This window comes from Lagenorhynchus albirostris, chromosome 3 (assembly GCF_949774975.1).
Source record: "Lagenorhynchus albirostris chromosome 3, mLagAlb1.1, whole genome shotgun sequence".
In the NCBI taxonomy this organism is placed as follows: domain Eukaryota; kingdom Metazoa; phylum Chordata; class Mammalia; order Artiodactyla; family Delphinidae; genus Lagenorhynchus; species Lagenorhynchus albirostris.
The window spans coordinates 28,571,016-28,590,133 of record NC_083097.1 but is presented as its reverse complement, the minus strand read 5'-3'; the positions used below and the strand labels follow the sequence as shown (position 1 = coordinate 28,590,133).

The window sequence follows — 19,118 nt, the reverse complement described above, 5'->3', positions numbered from 1 at the left end:
GTCATCACATGTGTCCAAATATTTTTTTTAATATGGTCCCCTCAGCTAATCTGTATTATGGGAATTCCACATGCCAAATTTTTAAACACACAGACAACAATAACTAGGTAAATTGGCCACATATATATGAGGTAAAGCACTGAAAAACCAAAATATTTTCGACTCCTTTTAATCTGTTTTACAATCAACATGAACTTAGGGAGCGACAGTCCCTCTCCTTAACACAGATTATACTGAATAAACAAGAGCACTCCAACTTTACATCTGATATTAAATGTTAATAAAACTTTTTCAACATACCTGTGCTGGTTTCTGTTTCTTTTTCTTCTGTTTTTTAGAAAGTCTAAGAACAAATATAAATCAAAACGTCAAATACTTGACTAAGTGGAAAGAAAAAATACTGAAATACTAGTGATACAAACAGAAATAAGATATTAAAACATATTTAATATCATAAAGCATTAAAATAAAAATATCCACATTGTCATTTTAGAAAAATGTAACAGTGGTTCAATTGATAGTAGTTAGCATATCAATTACCCAGTTATAAAACCGATTTTAATAGTCATAATATAGTCTATAAAAATTATATCTGACATCATGTCTTTAACCATTTCAATACTATAAAGTTCTCTTAACTAGAAGAAACACAGAAAATATTAGCATAACAGAATAACTTCTTTGAGATAAAACAGCACTTAAATGCAATCTCTAGTGTGCTAAGTAGGTGTAGTGACATTTTTAGAAGTACTTTTGTTTTGGTGCATCCTCCGTTTCTTCCTCAGAATTGGCATCCAGACTGTTTTCATCAGTTTGAGGTCCTGAAAAATTTGCTTCCTCCTCCTCCAACTGTTGTTTTAACAGGGCAACCATTTCCCGATGCTTCTTTGATTTTTCATGATTCCTCATGCTGAAAGAACAAGCTGGTATGAGTGACTGCAATGGGATTAATTCACAAGAGTAGTTTACCTCCTTTTGCTTTTTTCCAGAGGGGTCTCCCTTCTCACTGCCACTACCCTAAATGTAAACTAAGACACACCTCTACCCTTCTGTGTGAAATTCCATAAGCAATGTCTAGTTCAGTGCCCCCATGGGCAACTAAATAACACTTCACAAAATAGAACTGACAACACTTAAGCTATGAGAGTTATATAAACTAAAAAGTAGAAAACTCGTGTCACCACTTTATCTCATCCTGTTCAGATCTGGATTTTTTTAGTTGGGGTTGCCTACTTTTCATTCCTACTAAAATTCTCTCCTTAAGACCGAGGTTCCTTAGAGAAATTGGAACATCTTGTGCCAGAAAGTGAGTGCTCAAAAATACGGCTGGGACATGTCAGAAGGACACAGGAGCCACGTTGAAGAATTCTCGCTAACCACATCTGGGAAATTTGAGCATGAGAAGGGCAACAATGAATTTTAAAGCACTGAAAAGAAATTCATACTGACAACAGACAGGTAAATGTTCTTGTGCACAGCAGAAGGTCAAATGATGACTTATGACGTAGGAGCACTGGCACTGGAAAAGCCTCGTTTCGAAACGATTATAGATAAGATTGGTACAAGCTGAAACCATCAGTGGGTGCTAAATCCAGGAAGGAAATTTTGATGAAGAGAAAGATATCTGCATGGCTTTAAAGTGTCTCCCCGCATATTAAACACGCTGCAAGGGAAAAAACACTAACTATACAGTGGAAAAAGAAGACAACACCTTGACTGGATGATCAAAATGATCACCACCAATGAGGGGCAGACAGACTTCTGTCCTTCCAGATAGAAACCCTGAGAGCAACACATGCTTACACAGTACTCCAGCTAGGAATGCACAACCTGAATCTAATCATGAGGAAATGGACACACCCAAATGAGAAATAGTCTGTTTTTAAAAAACATTTTAAAGGTCAGTTCTCTTCCAAAATGTCAATGGCACAGAAACGGGAACTGGTCCAGATTAAATGAGACTAAATAAATAAATGCAATACATGATCCTAGACGAGATCCTGTATTGAAGTTGGGAAAATGCTACATAGGACATTAATACAGGATCAACTGACAAAAGCGAAATATAGGCAGCAAATGGAATAAAAGTACTACATCAACGTTATAAATTCCCTGAAGTTGACGGCTGTGATTATGTAGAAGAATGTCCTTATTCTTAAGGAATATATACTGAAGTGTTCAGAGGTAAAGGAGCACTATGTATGTAACTTACTCTCAGATTATTCAGAAAGAACCTTGTCTGTGTGTGTGGAGAGAGAACGAGCACGTGCAAATGGGGCAAAACGTGAGCAACAGGTGAACCGGGCGCTCTACAGTCTATTCATGCAACTTGTCGGTAAGTTTGACGTCCTTTCCAAATACAAAAACTACTTTTAAAGCCTCCTTCATCGTTGCTTTTGTTTCCTTGCTTGTTTCTGCCCGCCTTGCGCCACTCCTCTGGCTACGCTATCGCTCTTCCCTGGGGTTACACAGTGATGCCACTCAGAACTCCCAAGCTCCATTTCCATCCTTTGCCTCCTCCTTCTTTACTGCACGTGTTTTGCTTCTTTTCCCCTTGATAATTCTACTCTCATCTTTTCCCAGATTCTAGCCGGCCCCTCCCCGCCTGCCTTATGATAGTATCCTTTCTAATACTGCTCTCTTCGTGACTATTCCCCTAAGATAAAGTTCTTCGACTTCAGCAACTGTACTACAGGCAGGACACATCTGAAGTTCTCGGGCTGGTGGCAACGGTCCTCACGGGAGCGTGACGGCTGGAAGTGAGTTTGCACCAACTGTGGAGAAAGATGACTGGCCTCAGTTTAGCCCCCTTGCCTGTGTGACTCTGCCTTCCTCACCAAAGCAAGCAACGTTTCTTTCTGGAGATAGCGTACACGTTTAAAAAGCAGCTATTACACAGGAACATCACATGAGTGAGAATCAGTCCAACAGGCTTACCTGCTGGTACAAATCCTTCTTCCTCCCCTGCTGGGAAGATATCCCCCAAGATGACAGGTGAGGGCTAGTGACCAACTGCTACAAGCATTTTTTTTAGGACTTTCAAAGTGCTACACTTCACCTCAAAAGAGGAGGTGAGTTCAAAGATATTAAACTTACGCCTTTTCCGTCTTGAAAGATTTGTCACATGCTGGGCAGTAAAGGCTATCATAAAGTTCTGCATCCTCAGCCTCGTCACCATCTTTACCTATGAGAGGGAAGCCTACAGTTAAGAATCCTGTTTGATTAGAACGTAAATCTAAAACATGTTAACAAGTAACATCTCTTCAGTAAGTATCTAGAGTTGCACACATATCAGAAACTAAAATTTGTTGCTTCCTCACCAAGAAAATACAATGTTATTTTTGAGTTGGCCTTTTAAAAGCAGCACTGAATTATACGGGAAGGCTTCCAAATAGATCACTTTACCTTTCAAGTTCTTTTCATAAGCCTACTTAGAAGAAAATTCAAAAAATTCTCAGAGTCCTAGGTATGGGCTAATTTCAAAAACTCAAATGTCATTTTCATAGTTCTATAACAAAGCAGTTTTTTCAACAAAGGTGTTTTAGTTTATCTCTTGAGCAAGATTTGGTGTGAACACATGTATAATTGTAATCTACTCTTCAATGCTTAAATAAGCTTAGTTTATGACATTCCATCATTATTAGAAAGACAGGTCATAAAATAGTGTATTACACGTAAAGTTTAACATTATCTTTACAGACTTTTATAAACTTGAAGCTTTATTACAACGGAATAATTATTATCAATATAGACCACAAAATCTAAGCTCAGTTGAAAGTCTTTGCACAATCCCATAGTCTATCTTTATAAGAAATAAACAAGTAAACTGATTGCCATTTTGGATTTACTATGGGATCGATAAAGAACCCAAGGTATCTCTTCTATATTCTACATTTTTTTTAATAATAAGTAATGGTAATATGATTCTGAAGGACATTCTCACTGCAATCATAAATGATCAAAATACCTCCAATGTTTCGTATAAGATACTTTCTAATTATGTGTACACTTTCAAATAGTTTGATTATTCAAATAGTTAATAAAGAATGCTGGATTTGAAGTCAAAATCTGGATGTAAGAATGTTCTCATATGTTCTCAGACATATGCCAGAGCTTCTCAGTAACAAAGAGATAACTACATGAGCAAAACCTACATATAAGGGACATAGTGTGAGGATCAAGCAAGACCTTATATGTGAAAGCACCTTATAAACTGTAAAACTCTACATAATTATGCCACCTCACATTTACACAGTGCTTCATAACTATCAAGGCACTTTCACACATACTACTTGCAATTCATTAAGAAAACATTTAATTTCCTGATCACGTGGAATAAATAAAAGTCTGTCATTTTATCATTTGAACTATTAGTCTGAAAACCAACATTTGTAAGTAAGGTAAAATTAGGTAAACCATGTTTAGATCAGTTACTTTTATTTCTCATGGAACAGCCAGAGACAGTGGAGAAAGTCAGGTATAGCAATCACTATTCTCAACAATGCCCAATCCTCTCCTTGTAAGGTAGTCACATGCCTGTGCTCTAATGATAGAGGAAGAGAAAAGACACATTTCAGGACACGAAGAGAAGCCCCTCTACAAGTCAGAAATGAGACAATTTATATATGCCAGATAGATTCGTGCACAGTATCGGCTCTTCTGGAAAGAGTTACTATTAAAACTTGACCTACTGCTTAACTGCATTTTTTAAAAATAACCAGTTACACCTGACAATATGCCCATTTCTCAATATATTTATGCAGCCAAATGGTTCAAAACATGGTCAGAAAAGAGTTCGTTAATGAAATTACTGCAATTATACTACTTCCATAGTCTACCTTCACTTGGCCATGCCAAATTATTTTTCATTTCAATTATCTGCCATATTTAAAAACTGGGAGATGGCACATAAAAATCCAGTTTTCCAGCCTCACTTTAAAAACAAACAAACCAAACAAACATGAAACTGGCAACAATCGGCCGGAACCCAGGTGTTCTCCAGATTTTCATCTGCCCTCCCATTCGTTGTTATCTCACACCTGAGCCCTTTATGGACATCTGTGAGCATCCTGAGTGCACAACCCCTGAACACAAAAACATTTATTTCCTACAGTTTCTTAGTGAATGGAGGAAGTTACCATCCTGTCCGTCTTGGAGTTCCCGTTCTTCCGCTTCATCTTCACCTGATCCATCTCCAAACTCCTTTTCATACTGCGCCTCCATCTCCCTGAGCTCCTTCTCCAAATCGGCCACCGTCATCCAGCTCTGCTCTTTGTACTGCTCTGCCAGTCTAGACACACACAGCACAGTCTCTGCATTGGTTTTATTTATTTTGGGGGCTTAAAACCCATCCCCTGGAGAGCTTCTTCCTCCCAAATTGTCAGCGCCTACAAACTTAAAACCTGTGCTTGGCTGAAACAGGCAAAGTCACTTAAATCTGTTATCTGTTATGTGGTTGATTTTAATTGCTCCACTAGATAATGGGTTTTGAAACATATAACTCTTCGCAACTTAATAAAAGTCTTCAGGTGGGGACTTCCCTGGTGGCGCAGTGGTTAAGAATCCGCCTGCCAACGCAGGGGACACAGGTTCAAGCCCTGGTCCGGGAAGATCCCACATGCCACGCAGCAACTAAGCCCGTGCGCCACAATTACGGACCCTGCGCTCTAGAGCCCATGAGCCACAACTACTGGAGCCCATGGGCCTAGAGCCTGTGCTCTGCAACAAGAGAAGCCACCGCAATGAGAAGCCCACACACTGCAATGAAGAGTAGCCCCCGCTCGCCGCAACTAGAGAAAGCCCGCGCACAGCGACAAGACCCAACGCAGCCAAAAATAAATAAATAAATAAAATTTATTTAAAAAAAAAAGTCTTCAGGTGGTTTTAAACCGTAAGTGTCATGTAAAGTGCTAATTTTTCAAAAGATGAGGTGGGTAGAACTTTCAAGAAGTGAATAGTTTTTTAAAGAATGCTATAATGCTCTGGACACAACGCCTTTACAGTGACTCAAAACAACAAAACTTTAAAGGCACTGAGATGAACTAAATATCTAAGCGTATACGGACAGAGTATTGTGTGGTACTTAAAAGCAGCGCACTGGACTGACTTCTAGGGTCCAGTTCCCACCTCTGCAATTTATTAGCTATGTGATCTTGTGCCTCATTTCCTCAAAAGAAAGGATAAAAACCCGAACTTACTTCACAGAATTGTTGCAAGAAAAGCACTTACAACACGGCCTTGTACAGAATGAGAATTCGATTAACGTCAGTTATTATTAAACGTTACAAGAGTCTGAAAAGAATCTCAAGTATAAAGGGCCTCTGAAGGAAAACATCCAACTCAAAAGAAAAATTTTTTCACAGCAGATGAAAAGACATCGTCCAATGCCAGAATGTAAAAGAAAGGGATGTAGGCAGAATGAGGATTAAACCCCCCATGAAAGCACCACGCCAGGTATCCACTGATGCTTGCTGGGACCAGCACCTACTCATAGACAGGGTCCAGCCAGCACCACATACTTGGCCTGCTTTAGCTTCTGCTGCCGCCTCATTGCTTCGGCTTTCCTCGCCTTCTCTGCGTTCTGTTCTTCCACAAGTTTTCGATGAGCCTGCACTCTTCTATCTCTTTTACGGATGAAAGCTACGAGCTGACGGACAAGCTCATTCTTCTCTTTCCTTGCTTTGTCTCGAATCTTTTTGTTCTCTTTTTCCATGGCTCGTTTCTCCCAGTGGTTTGAAGCCTGTCGTGTATCATATTCTTCTTTCCAAGCAAAGTTCTTCTGAGTGCAGAAACTCTGCCAATAAGCGTAGAAAGGATGGACTACCTAGTGACAAAGAAAACAGGTAAAATGCTAGATTTTTATTTGGATTTCTTTTTTAGTAAGGTAGCAAATATTGCTGATGCAAAACATCTAACCTCCTTTCTTCGTATATACAACTTTACTATTAATCAACAGAGAAGACAGTCCTTTGAAGCCTTTACAAAATAACTCTTCAGAATGAACTTGATGAGGAAATTAATGGAATGGGACCAAGATCACTAAATAGTGAAAAGACGGGAGGCGATCAGGAAAAGAAAGAGAGGAAGAGAGTCACAGTAAAAGACTGAGAACTAGAACCCTTCTTCTTAAAATAAAAAAATAGGGAAAAGATACACTGACAAATGCTAATTACAAAATGGCAATGAATTTTTCTTCTACCGTATCATAGTCACTCTGGGAGTCTCCAAAAGTTGGGAAATCCTCAACATCCTCTTCTAAAGAAGATTCTAGTTCTTCCTTGGCAATCATTTCAAAAACATTACGATACACTGTATAAAAGCCCTAAAAAACAGTAACAGAAACACAAATTCTTAACACTCTTGTAGTTTAATTATAGAGTAAGATTTTTAAATGCAACATGAAAAACTTTAATGTTACAGAATTACAGTCCCAAGCTCGGTCACTGAAAGTACATTTAGTTTTCAACTGAAGGTCTTTATATGCTGACAGTTTAAATATGAAAGCTCTGTTTTTCAGTTTCCAAAATGAACATTCCTTCACCTTCTATTGTAGAATAATTTTAGGAATTCTCTTTGCATTTGAGAGTCTTACTTAAGTACTTGATAAGAAATTATCAGTGAGTTCATTTCTTACCTTTTCATCATCTCCATAACCAGAGTAACAGGTCACAGTGAAATAGTGAAGCAAATCTAAGCTGTCATCTTGATACTCTCCAGCAAGCCCACCTTTAAGCAGAGCCTCTCTATGATTATCATACCTAAACCAAAAAAATTAGCGACATCAGTGAAGGCTGAATAAATAAGAATTCAAAAGGATTCCTTCCTCTGAAACAGTCAAAATATAATTATTGTACATTTTAACATGGTCAACCCACAACCAAAAAATCTGAAGAAAAATATCAACAGGCAAAGACTTAATAATCTTTCACAGAAGTGCTGATTAAAACTATGACTGCAACTCCCAGTACGTTACAGGCAGTATACGGTACTAGCCAATACAAAGAGGGGAATTTAATGAGCCAGGGAATGTCCATGACTCTCCCAGAAACGTAGCTGCACTTTCGCACGAAAGAGACCTTACTAAATAAGACAGTAGTGGACATCATCTGGTCCACAGGCTAACTACAGATTTGGGATCCGGGAATTTACCAACATGGACCAGAATAAAACTCTTCTAATGTTTATGTAAACAATCTAGGAGCTTCACACACATACAACTGCCCCTCACTCTGTAAAGCTGGTTATTACCCTCATTTGATATAACAGGAAACTGAAGCTCAGCAATATTACATAACATTCTCCACAGTCATAAAGCCAATGAGCAGCAGAGCTAGAATTCAAAACCACGTGTCCTGCACCAGAGGCCCATGCTCCTCGCCACCGTGCAGTACTGCCTCCAGATGACAGGAGAGTTAATAGGCAGGGCCTTCAAACAAAAAGACAAGGGGATCCTCGGGACAAGAAAACAGCCTAAGATCTAGAGAAGAGCTAGAGTAAAAGGAAGGCAGGAAAGAATTTCAAAGTTTCCAAAGGAAGGCAAAAGCATTTCTTAAGGCCAGATTTCCAAATTCCACAGGAGGAGAAAAATTTAGGATTCTCTGATTTTTATATAAAAGATAATTTAATAAGAATTTTCCTCCAGACGCAGCCTCTGAGTCGCCCGGCACCTTCTGTTTGGTCAGCGGCGTAAGGGTCTCGCCGAGGCGTGTCGTCCGCGCCGCTCGGCCCGTTGTACGCCCGTGCGCTCGCCCGCCCACCCGGCCCGCGGAGCTCCTGCCCGTGTCCCCCGGCTGGCCCGGGGGTCCGGGCACCGCCTCGATGGCGGCTCTGCCTGACGCGCGGACTGGACCGCAGCCCGCAACCCGAACGGACGGCGTCATGAGGCACCTGCCGTACTTCTGCCGCGGCCAGGTGGTGCGGTTCGGTCGCGGCCCCAAGCACCTGGGCATTCCTACAGCTAACTTTCCTGAACAAGTAGTAGATAATCTTCCGGCTGATGCATCCACTGGCGTATATCATGGTTGGGCCAGTGATGGAAGTGTAGACGTCCATAAGATGGTGGTGAGCATAGGATGGAACCCATACTACAAGAATACAAAAAAGTCCATGGAAGCTCATATCATGCATACTTTCAAAGAGGACTTCCATGGGGAAATTCTTGCTACCTCAGATCAGAAAAGAACTGATTCTTTAGAGTCACTTATTTCAGCAATTCAAGGTGATACTGAGGAAGCTAAGAAACGACTAGATTTACCAGAACATTTGAAACTCAAAGAAGACAATTTCTTCCAGGTTCCTAAAAGCAAAACAATGAACGGCCACTGATGGAAAAGCATCTTATTTATTCATTCACTGTTTTCTAATATTTTACTGCTCATAACTCTACAGTCTCATCTTGGTTATATTTTAAAAATCAAACATTTTCCTACAGCTGTGAATTAAACAGTCCAATGTAGTTACCATATTATGTTCCAGCTGTTCAACTAAACCCACCATGTTACAGGACTAAAAAGGTTCATTTTAAAAATCAAGATGTTTTATGTAATATGTTGATTAAAATGTACCACTAGAAAGGCCTTAAGTGTTTTACAATGGGAATGAAATATATATAAATATGGGTAACAGGCAAGTCACTAGCTTGAGATGAGAACTGTAACTCTCACGGTAAAGTTCTAGCATGCATGTGCCTGTATAGCATGCTCTGCTAGTCAGAAGGCTTATAAAAGTAACTATATTAAGCAGAGGCTAGACCGTTTACTACAAACTTAAGGGGAAAAAATCCAGACTTTGTATTTTTGATATTTTGCACGTTTATTTATTATTATAGACATGAAGACTTGTGAAATTTCATTTTAGTCAGTCATTTCCTTTAAGGGCTCAAATCACTGTACTGTGTTCCATTTTTGTTACAGCTGCCTCAGTTCTAATTGGTCTAGACTCTCTCCCTATTATTTTTTTGTTTTTCTTTTAAAACAGTAAAATGAGTGTTTTTGGAATCTCTAGTTCTCATTTTTGTCTTGTAAAACACTTCTCTCTTTCTAAGGGTAGATATTCTTCAACATTTTTCTTCACCTTTGTTTCCTGTAAACAATTGTCAGTGTCAGTTCTTCCATTTAGAATATCCAACTCTACATTTACAAAATGTAGAGTTTCATCTGCGTCTGTATCTGCCATCCCATCCCTTCACTATATGAACAGTGATTAAGCGCATACCTCTTGCATTTTAGAAAAAACGCCCAAAAGTTCATCTGTAGGTTTCCTCAAAGTTTAAACGAACACCTAGCATTTCATTTATCTATATCAGTTTCTTAAACAACACAAAATACTTGTTTCCCCCCCAGGGAAACTATTTAAGAGCCAACTAAACTATGAACTACAAAGTCATTTGTTTTTAATGTGATTATATGCTCCTGAGCAAATGCAAACTGTTGTAGTTGTGTGTACACAATGTAATTTAAGGCTAAAGAGTGTTATCTAGAATTTTAAAGATAACTCATTTTAAAACCATTTTTCCCTAATGTGCATAAATGAGAGAACTGATTTTAACAAAACTGTTTATATAATATTTAGAAGAACATCTAAAGCTAATGTTGGAGAAGGGGGAAGCAGGAATAAATTCAGTTGGATTGTTTGAGTTTTTGGTGTATGAATTTATGGTAAACAATGTAGTATGTGTCTTTTTCATTTCTTCTTTATAAATATACTTCGAAAATGTAATTTAATGTTAGAAATCCTATACTTGAAAGAAGCCTCAATTATCAGTGGTTCTATGAAACAAAGTTAAAAACAAACATGGAAAGTGTAAAAAAGATTTGTGTTTGTGTGAGTAGCTTGTTACAGATTGTGTCCTCATTAAGTGTGAAAATTCTTTGATATTGTCACCTTACATTTTGTTAAATAACTATTGCTTTTGAAAAGCCTATAGTGTGTGGTTTAGGAGTTAGTTAATAGTGTCTACATTTTTTTAAGTTTTATATTATTTATATATTATAAGAAATTGCAGTAGGGCCATTTTCGATTAGTTGGTGTTTTCAGGCCTTGAAATAAAATCTTGACCAAGTGAAAAAAAAAAAAGAATTTCCTTTACAGCCTTTCTCTCTTGACAGCTGGCCGTGCTTGTATGCCATCACACAGAAGACTTGCATGGGTGAACTGAACACCCACCTGCTCTGCGGGATCTTGCACAGTTATGTCAGGACTTTGTAGCAAAAAGTTCACTGAGAATCTGGAAACCCAGAACTTCAAACGGAGAAATTTTTGTTTGGAAATGGCATTAAATGATTGGGTCATCATGAGTTAAAGAATCTGTCATAGATGTAGAAGCTTAACTCAATTTCTTATATAAAGTAGTTCTTGGGAAAATATTACAATTCTTGATGAAAACACTATATCTGTTTTTTAAGGAAAAGTCAACATTCTTCCTTTTCTGACATCAGTAAATTTGTCAGACATCAAAAAGACCTTATTCAAAGAGAAGGCACTTCATAAGTATCAAAATTATAACTATGATTGCCAAGCTTTGTGTTTCATCATCTATAATATCAGAGTTGGAGTAATCATCTCTAAGGTTCCTTCCTATCAACACACTGCATTTTATATAATGAACAGGTGACTGGTGCTTTAGAACACACCCCAAACCATTTAATATATTAAATTTTTTAAAAACCCTCTGTTGACCATTCTTCCCAACAAGATACACAAGGAGGGACAGCGTGATGCTCACCATGCTCTTTCCTGAGGGTCGCTTAGCACATCATACGCTGCTTGGATTAGTTTAAATTGTTCAGCTGCTTCTGCGGCATTATCCAGATTTTTATCTGTTAAAATAAAGGCACAGAAATTCAGTCATCAAAAAAGTAAAGGACAGACTCTAAAAGGGACCTCTTCCATCAGAAATGCCATAAATAGATGAGTGTACAAAAATGAAGAAAAACAACTAAGGAAAACCAGAAAATGGATGACAGCTGATAATCAGGATCTGTTATAAGTGGGAACTTGAGTAGAAATTTCATGCTTTTCTCTAACTCTCAGTGCGTCACTGAGCACTCAACCTGGATATCCACAAACAGAAAATGCTGAGTAGTACACATTTTATTTTTAGAAGGAATAAAATACATAAATCAATCATTTATAGAAAGGCTGTTACTATTCAGTGCTAGATTATGTTTAATCCACCTTTACCACCATCCTTAAGGTTTTCTTTCTTACCAGCATATACCAAAATAAATCTCATAAACTTTAAAATCGATGTGCTAACTAATTACTTTTCCCCTAATTAGTTGTGCTTCCTTAACTGCGGAATTCAGAAAGCATCTTTGCCTCAGGGTGGTAGCCAGCTTCCAAGATGGCCCCCAAGGACCCCCACCTCCTGGCACTCATGCCCTGTGTGGTCCCCTCCCATGTCACCGGGGTTGGTCTCTGTGACCAAAAGCAGGTGGCAGGAGTGGTGACGGTACAGGATATTACTTCCAAGATTAGATCATGAAAGACTGCAGTTTGCATCTTGGGCGCTCGCTCTCTCTTGGATCGCTGGGAGTAGCCAGCTGCCACAGACACTCCAGTGGTCCATGAGAAGCCCACGTGGTGAAGAATGGAGGCCTCCGGCCCACAGCCAACAAGGAACTGAGGCCCGCCATTACTGTGGGGGTGAGCTTGAAAGTGGGTTTTCCCAGACAATGGTGATTCAACCTGGTGAGAAAGCTTGAGCCAAACCACCCAGCTACACCATTCTGATTCTGATCCCCAGAAACCGTGTGAGTCCGTATTATGAAAATATTTGCTAAAAAAAAAAGAAAGTATTTGCTGTTTGTTGTTTTAAGCCCTAAGTTTTCAGTAATTTGTTACACAGCAGTAAATAACTAATACACTCAGAAAGTAAAATATTTTGAACCTACCGTGGAGTACATCAATGTTCTTTAAGCTACAACTCAATATCTGCCTTTAAGAAAAAAATATGACAGAAGTAGTCTTAAAACAAGGCCCTCAAGGGTATCCTACCTCCTCTTTTCAGATACCATTACACAGTCCCAAGTCCTTCAAGCGGCGTTCTGCTCAACAACTGACACAGACAACACTTTCTCAAGTGCAGCAATTTGCCATAGCTCTTTTTACTAAGATGCTTTAACACAAAAAGCTTTAGATATAGAATCATGCTCCCCTGGAATTAAAAAAAAAAGTAATAAACAGAAACAAAAAAAACTGCATCACAGGAGCCTAGCTGTATAAGTAATACAACGCTGGTCTAACTCCCCTTCCACAGAGCAGCCCATGGGTCATCTCCTAGCCTACCTCTTCTCTGGACTAAATCTCCCATTTCTTATGCACACTATAATACCCTCTACTTCAAATGCTGTCAAAGACAGTGATCATCAAGGAGCCATTCATTAATTCCTTAACATTCTACTTCTAATCACTATAGCTAATTATATTAGCTTTTAGCAACAATATCACAGTAAGTCATATTGAATTTATAGGTGACAAAGTTTCAAGTATTTTTCATATTAATTACTGACAAGAGGGACTTCCTTGGTGGCGCAGTGGTTAAGACTCCATGCTCCCAATACAGGAAGCTGGGGTTTGATCCCCGGTCAGGACCTAGATCCCACATGCATGCCGCAACTAAGAGTTTCCTGCCACAACTAAGACCCGATGCAACTAAATAAATAAATAAATATTTTTTAAAAAAATTCCTGACAAGCCAATATAATTGTATAACAAATATTTTTTTAACTCAAACATAGTACTCAATCCATTCTGTGGTAGATACTAAAGGTTAGATCATCCAACACCTCCCCCTCCTTTATCTCTTGCAGCCTTTACTGTGGAGGCTGGATAAGCTAAAAAATAAGCAAGTATTTTAGCTTATCCAGCCTCGCTTGCTGCTAGGAAAGGTCGTGACACAGTTCTGACCAATGAGATGAAAGCAGAAGTCTGTTAGTGTATTTTCTTTCCTTCCTCTTTTTGTCTTGTACATGGGCATGAGAGCTGGAGCTTCAGCAGCCATCTTGAGACCATGAAGAAAAAGTCAAGAGATTCACTGTGACATTACTTAGCCACTGAAACAATGCCAGCAGGCACCTACCTCCAAAACTCCTTGTGGTGAGAAAAATAAATTCTTAACTTACTAAGCCACTGTGGCTAGGTTTTCCATTACTTCCAATGCATACTATCAAATTCCATCTTGTTGTGGCCTTGCTGCAATTGGATTCTAAACACAGGACACCCAGTATCCTGTTTTGATAATTTTAGATTTAATTATTTTGGATTTTTATTACTACTCTGTGGCAAATACTACTAGTTGCCTACTCGATATCCATTCTCCTCTTCCTCCTAACAAAACCTGATTTTGATCACAGGGGTAATACACACACTTTAAAAATTCACCTCCCCAGACTTTCTTGAAGTTGGGGTTGTCAGGTGACCCAGTTTTAGCCAATCAGATACAAACACAAATCTACTAAGTGAAGCTCCTAGGAGAAGATTGTTTCTCCTGACCAAAGGGATGGGCCTGGGTGGCACTCACCTTATGCCCTTAACTCATCCCCCGTGTCCTGCCCAAAGCCCGGGTATACTGCCTGCAGGCATATTATAAGGACTGAGGCAGAGACTGCTAGTTCATCCCCTTCTTCCGGTAACAACTGACTCCTGATTTTATGGGGGCACCTGATCCCCCAAATAAAGACTCCATTTCCAGTCTCCCTTGAAGCTTGGCATGACCATGTGACTAAGCTCCGGTCAATAAAATCTATAAAAGTATTCTATGGTGGCTTTAAGACTTCCTTGAAAGGCAACCAGCACACACTCTGTCCCTGCTTTAATCTCTCCTCCTCCACACTGCTGCCTGGGATCCCCTGCTGCCGTTTCAGATGGTGAGTGAGGCCTGGTCTGACAGCTGCTGAGCAGAGTCCAAGGACCTCGTGGAGGAGACCTGCTACACTGGGGCGCACCTGCCTCTCTCTGCACCTCCACGTGAGTAATGAACTTCTTTGAGGCTTAACTGCTTACACTTGATGAAAGGACTCAAGTCTTATGGTCAGGATGATGGACCAGGTCTTCGATGGCTTCATCAAGCAGCTGGAGCTACCAAGATGGGCCACCTCTGGATTTCTTGCTACATGAAGAAAATAAAATGACTATTTGTTTTGACCACAATTGCCAGTTTCCTGTCACGTGCAGCTGAACACAATCCTGATATGCCTCCAGGGTGACAGTCCAGCTCATGACTTCTGTGTCTTCGTCAAATCATTAATAACATTTTGGTCAGATAAACAAAAAAAGCATAGTTCAAATAGCTAGCTAGTGGGAAGCAGCCGCATAGCACAGGGAGATCAGCTCGGTGCTTTGTGACCACCTAGAGGGGTGGGATAGGGAGGGTGGGAAGGAGGGAGACGCAAGAGGGAAGAGATATGGGAACATATGTATACATATAGCTGATTCACTTTGTTATACGGCAGAAACTAACACACCATTGTAGAGCAATTATACTCCAATAAAGATGTTAAATTAAAAAAAAATTAAAGCAGAAAGGCAGAAAAAGCCAGCAACTGAATCTCCTGACATGAGACAAAAAAGGCGGCTGTTTGGGGTGGTACGTGGTGGCTGTCTTCACCTTTTCATCTGTACTTTGTTGTCCTGTTTCTTCCCACTCCCTTCCTTCCTCCCTCAAAGAAGTCTGGTAAGAGCTACAGCTTTTACACATAAAAACCCACCAGTGTACCATCTGAAAGTAAGATCTAATCACTTGCTGGAGCTTCTTTTTTAACTAGTTTTTTCAATCTGTCATATGGCTTTTTATTTCACTTAAATATACTTGTAACTGGTTGACCAGGAGGTTGAACATGACTGTAGTTGAGTTAACAAGCAATCATAAAAAATGGAAAGCCCACCTTAATTATTAGCCAAATGCAAAAGCCACAGGTATTGCAAATCCAGTCATTAAAGTTTAAAAGGCATTCTCATACTATCCTGTGCTTTTCTCTTGATCCATTCACACCGTCTTCCACTTTGTCCCAAATGTTTTCACACTACCTTCTAGAACATTTCATGACTGTGCCTTTTAAGTCCTGCCTTGACTGAAGCCAGGTTCCCTGAGAACACCACTTCCCTACAGGCCTCTCGGGCTCCAGCACAGCTGTCATACAGCAGGTTCGGTGGTAAAGCTGACATCCTCCTGGTCACTGATTCTCTATTCACCCCTGAGGACAAACCAGCATTCCATCGAGATTCAGGCCATTTGGCCATCTCTCCGTCTTCCCCTCCTTCTCACTGTCCACTCGCCTCCCAACTACTCCCCCTACTCACTGAGGATTTTAGCATGTGACTCAGGCTCCACCCCCAGGTCCTATCCTCATCCTAGTCATGTCAGTGTCCTGGACCTACTGGTCTCCCTACCTCCAGCCTTGCCCTCTCCAATCCATTCTCCCCACTACAGCCCGAGACATACAAGAAAAATAAAAACCTATCATTTCTCCTGCTTGCAACCCTTCAATGGCTTCCCAACACCCTTAGGTTAAAACCCAATCTGCCTAATGCAGGTTACCACAACATTCAAGACCGGGCCCCTGCTCACCTGGGCAGGCTCACCTCTTTCCCTTCCTAGACTCTGCCGTGGCCTCTCTTGCCTTCCACCTCCTGTATTCCCTGTGTTCCCGCTTTAGGTCTCGACCTAGATGTCACTTCTTCAGGGATGCACATCTATCCCACCCACTAGAAAACCCAGTCCAGATTGGTACATGTGCTCATAAGCACCTTGTATTTGCCCTCATACTGCCCTTATCTCACCGGATGAAAAGTGACTGCTTTCCTCTGTGTTTCCCAGAAGACAGCAGGGCCAGCAGGGCAGGGACCACCCCTGTCTCGTTCCACAGTAAGGTGTTCAGGGAACAGTCATCAGATGAATTACTGAGAGCCTGGCTTTCACAAGGAGTAACCTCACTACGCAGTGCTATTGACCCTACTGGAAATCATTCTCAGTTCCTCAATAACAGAAATAAAAGTAATCTCTTTCTTTTTTAACAATGAAAATGGGCAGCCTTTCTATATGAGGTACGTATTAGTCTTTGAAGCACAGCCCATATGTCTTCTAACATCTAACACAGTACCTTACACACAGAATGAAATTAAACATTTGCTGAGTGTCAGACTTAACAAATTAATGAGCCAGCAAAGCAAAGCATATCAAAATCATGCATCTCCTGGGACAATATTTACCCCTTTATGTATAGGCATTTTCAAACCAAGATATTTAGGATGTTACGAATTCTGATGACATTCAAAGAAGCTATTCACATTTAGTTACTAACACATTTGGTTTCAAAATAGTTAACTGATATTTTAGTAACATTTGCCTTCTTCTTTGCACTGATTTCCAACTAGTCACCAAATCTGGTAATTTTTCTTTTGCAACTTCTCTTCATCCCAGGCCTTACCCTTCCCACTGACCCCAAGCCTAGTTTTGGCCCATCGGTGCCCAAGGCGGACTCTACCTGACTTCTGTCTCTACCCCTCCTCATACTACTAAGCTGCCTTCATAGCACCTTCCCAAGACATCTTAATATAACCAGCCTCAACTCTCCACTATTGGATAAACAAATTTCACAGTCCTTCGCCTAACATTCAAAGCCCCTTACAATCTAATCTCAAACTACTACTCAAAAACGTTTTAATACTGTCATCAAAATTATATATGCACTTGGTGACAAGCAGTAATCCTCTTTCCCACCCTTTCCCACCCAGAGTCAACAAATTCTTAACTCGATTTCTAACGGTAACCCCTATTACTCTTACACTAATTTTGGACCTATTAATTTTGGATATAGCTAATGACTTCTTAATGAACATTTAGCTCATTTACCTCTTCCCTTCCAATATACATCAGATTTTTTTTAGTTCCTCTGTTGGTCATCATTACAACTTTAAGCAACAAACCCATACCTTTATTTCCCGTTCCATCAACTATAACCATTACCTTCTGACTTTGGGTCCCGAGCCCTTCCTTCAGCTCTTCTCTCAACCCATATTTTCAGACTTCCGATAAACACTGCCTTCGGCCGAACTGTCCCCTAGGCCATCTTTGGGACACTCAGTGCCCTTTCCCATACTGTTATATTCACTTCTCTCAATCCCATTCCTCCAGAATCCAGCTAATGGCTAGACTCCTCTGCCAAGGGGGAGCCTCACTGCCTTTCAGTACATAGTGGACCCTGAATTCCTGGGGCAGTTATTAGTTGTTCTATCAACACAACTACCAATTATATATGCTATGCTATTTTATTTGCATTTGTATTTAACTTTTCGTGTGTGTAAGGCATGTTTTCCAAACAAGACTCTGAGGTTTCCATCTTAGCATTTCAGAGACTCTAGAAACATGCTTATGGACTAGTACTAATACGAAAGCCTCTTATAAACCTCAAAAAGCTGAGATTCAAATTCTTAGTTCCCCAGTCTAGAAGATCAAATTACTTCACGACAGTCACAAAGGCCTGAACTACAACCAAATAAAACATCCAAAGCACACTTCTAAGTAAACACATGAACTTCACTAGGGAAGACACTCAAAATCCGAAGTGAAGTACAGGGTCTTTTCTCCAAAAGAGAAAAAAAAAGGCATAGCCATTTAAAAGACATGTCACTAGCTCCTTTGTCTTAATTACACTTAAGTAGCTGGGCTTCCTTGATGAAGCTAAGGGCCGCCGAGGAGAAGCCCGGGAAAGCCGAGCTGCAGGGGAGTCCAGCAAGGGACTAGCCTGAGGCAGGACTGGGTTAAGCGCTCGCGACTCCTCCCCGCTCGGGGCCGTCTGCGAAGGAGTGGGAGGGGCAGGGAAGTCTCTAGGACATTTATCTTTCCCCAGCCGTTAGCCACGCGGGAACCGGGGGGGGGAGGGGCGTCTAGGAAGGGACGAGGTGCTCGGAGCTCGAGTGAAGCCTGGGGGTGGAGGGCTGCGTCCACCGAGGAGCCGAGGACGCTCATCGCCAGAACTGCGCAGGGGCCACCTGGCCGGGCGCCGGCCCGATTTCCAGGGCGAGGGGAGTTACCGAGCGGGCAGCTCCGGGCACAGCCAGGTCCCTGGAGTTACCCTAGGGAGTGGGTTGAGAAAAGTCGCGAGGGCCAAGGCTTCTGC

The 19,118-nt window shown here is 40.6% G+C and overlaps 2 protein-coding genes across 6 annotated transcripts in view; one reads left to right on the top strand and one right to left on the bottom strand.

Annotated features, from left to right (window-relative positions):
- Positions 1 to 19,118, bottom strand: part of DNAJC21 (DnaJ heat shock protein family (Hsp40) member C21) — a 35,426-nt gene that overhangs the window by 16,023 nt on the left and 285 nt on the right. For all 5 annotated transcript variants that reach the window (XR_009539989.1, XR_009539988.1, XR_009539987.1 and 2 more), the window contains exons 2-9: positions 11,723 to 11,816; positions 7,634 to 7,757; positions 7,199 to 7,321; positions 6,519 to 6,823; positions 5,139 to 5,290; positions 3,097 to 3,184; positions 752 to 910; positions 301 to 343 (exon numbers count right to left, since the gene is read on the bottom strand). Coding sequence is in view for 2 of the 5 variants with exons in the window: in XM_060146953.1 (XP_060002936.1) it covers positions 301 to 343; positions 752 to 910; positions 3,097 to 3,184; positions 5,139 to 5,290; positions 6,519 to 6,823; positions 7,199 to 7,321; positions 7,634 to 7,757; positions 11,723 to 11,816 (1,088 nt within the window). In the remaining 3 variants the exon portion in view is untranslated. The remainder of the gene's footprint in view (positions 1 to 300; positions 344 to 751; positions 911 to 3,096; positions 3,185 to 5,138; positions 5,291 to 6,518; positions 6,824 to 7,198; positions 7,322 to 7,633; positions 7,758 to 11,722; positions 11,817 to 19,118) is intronic.
- LOC132517870 (riboflavin kinase-like) lies at positions 7,948 to 9,324 on the top strand. The gene is made up of 2 exons (XM_060145925.1): positions 7,948 to 7,963; positions 8,642 to 9,324. Exons 1-2 carry the CDS (start codon positions 7,948 to 7,950, stop codon positions 9,322 to 9,324), a joined length of 699 nt encoding a protein of 232 aa, XP_060001908.1.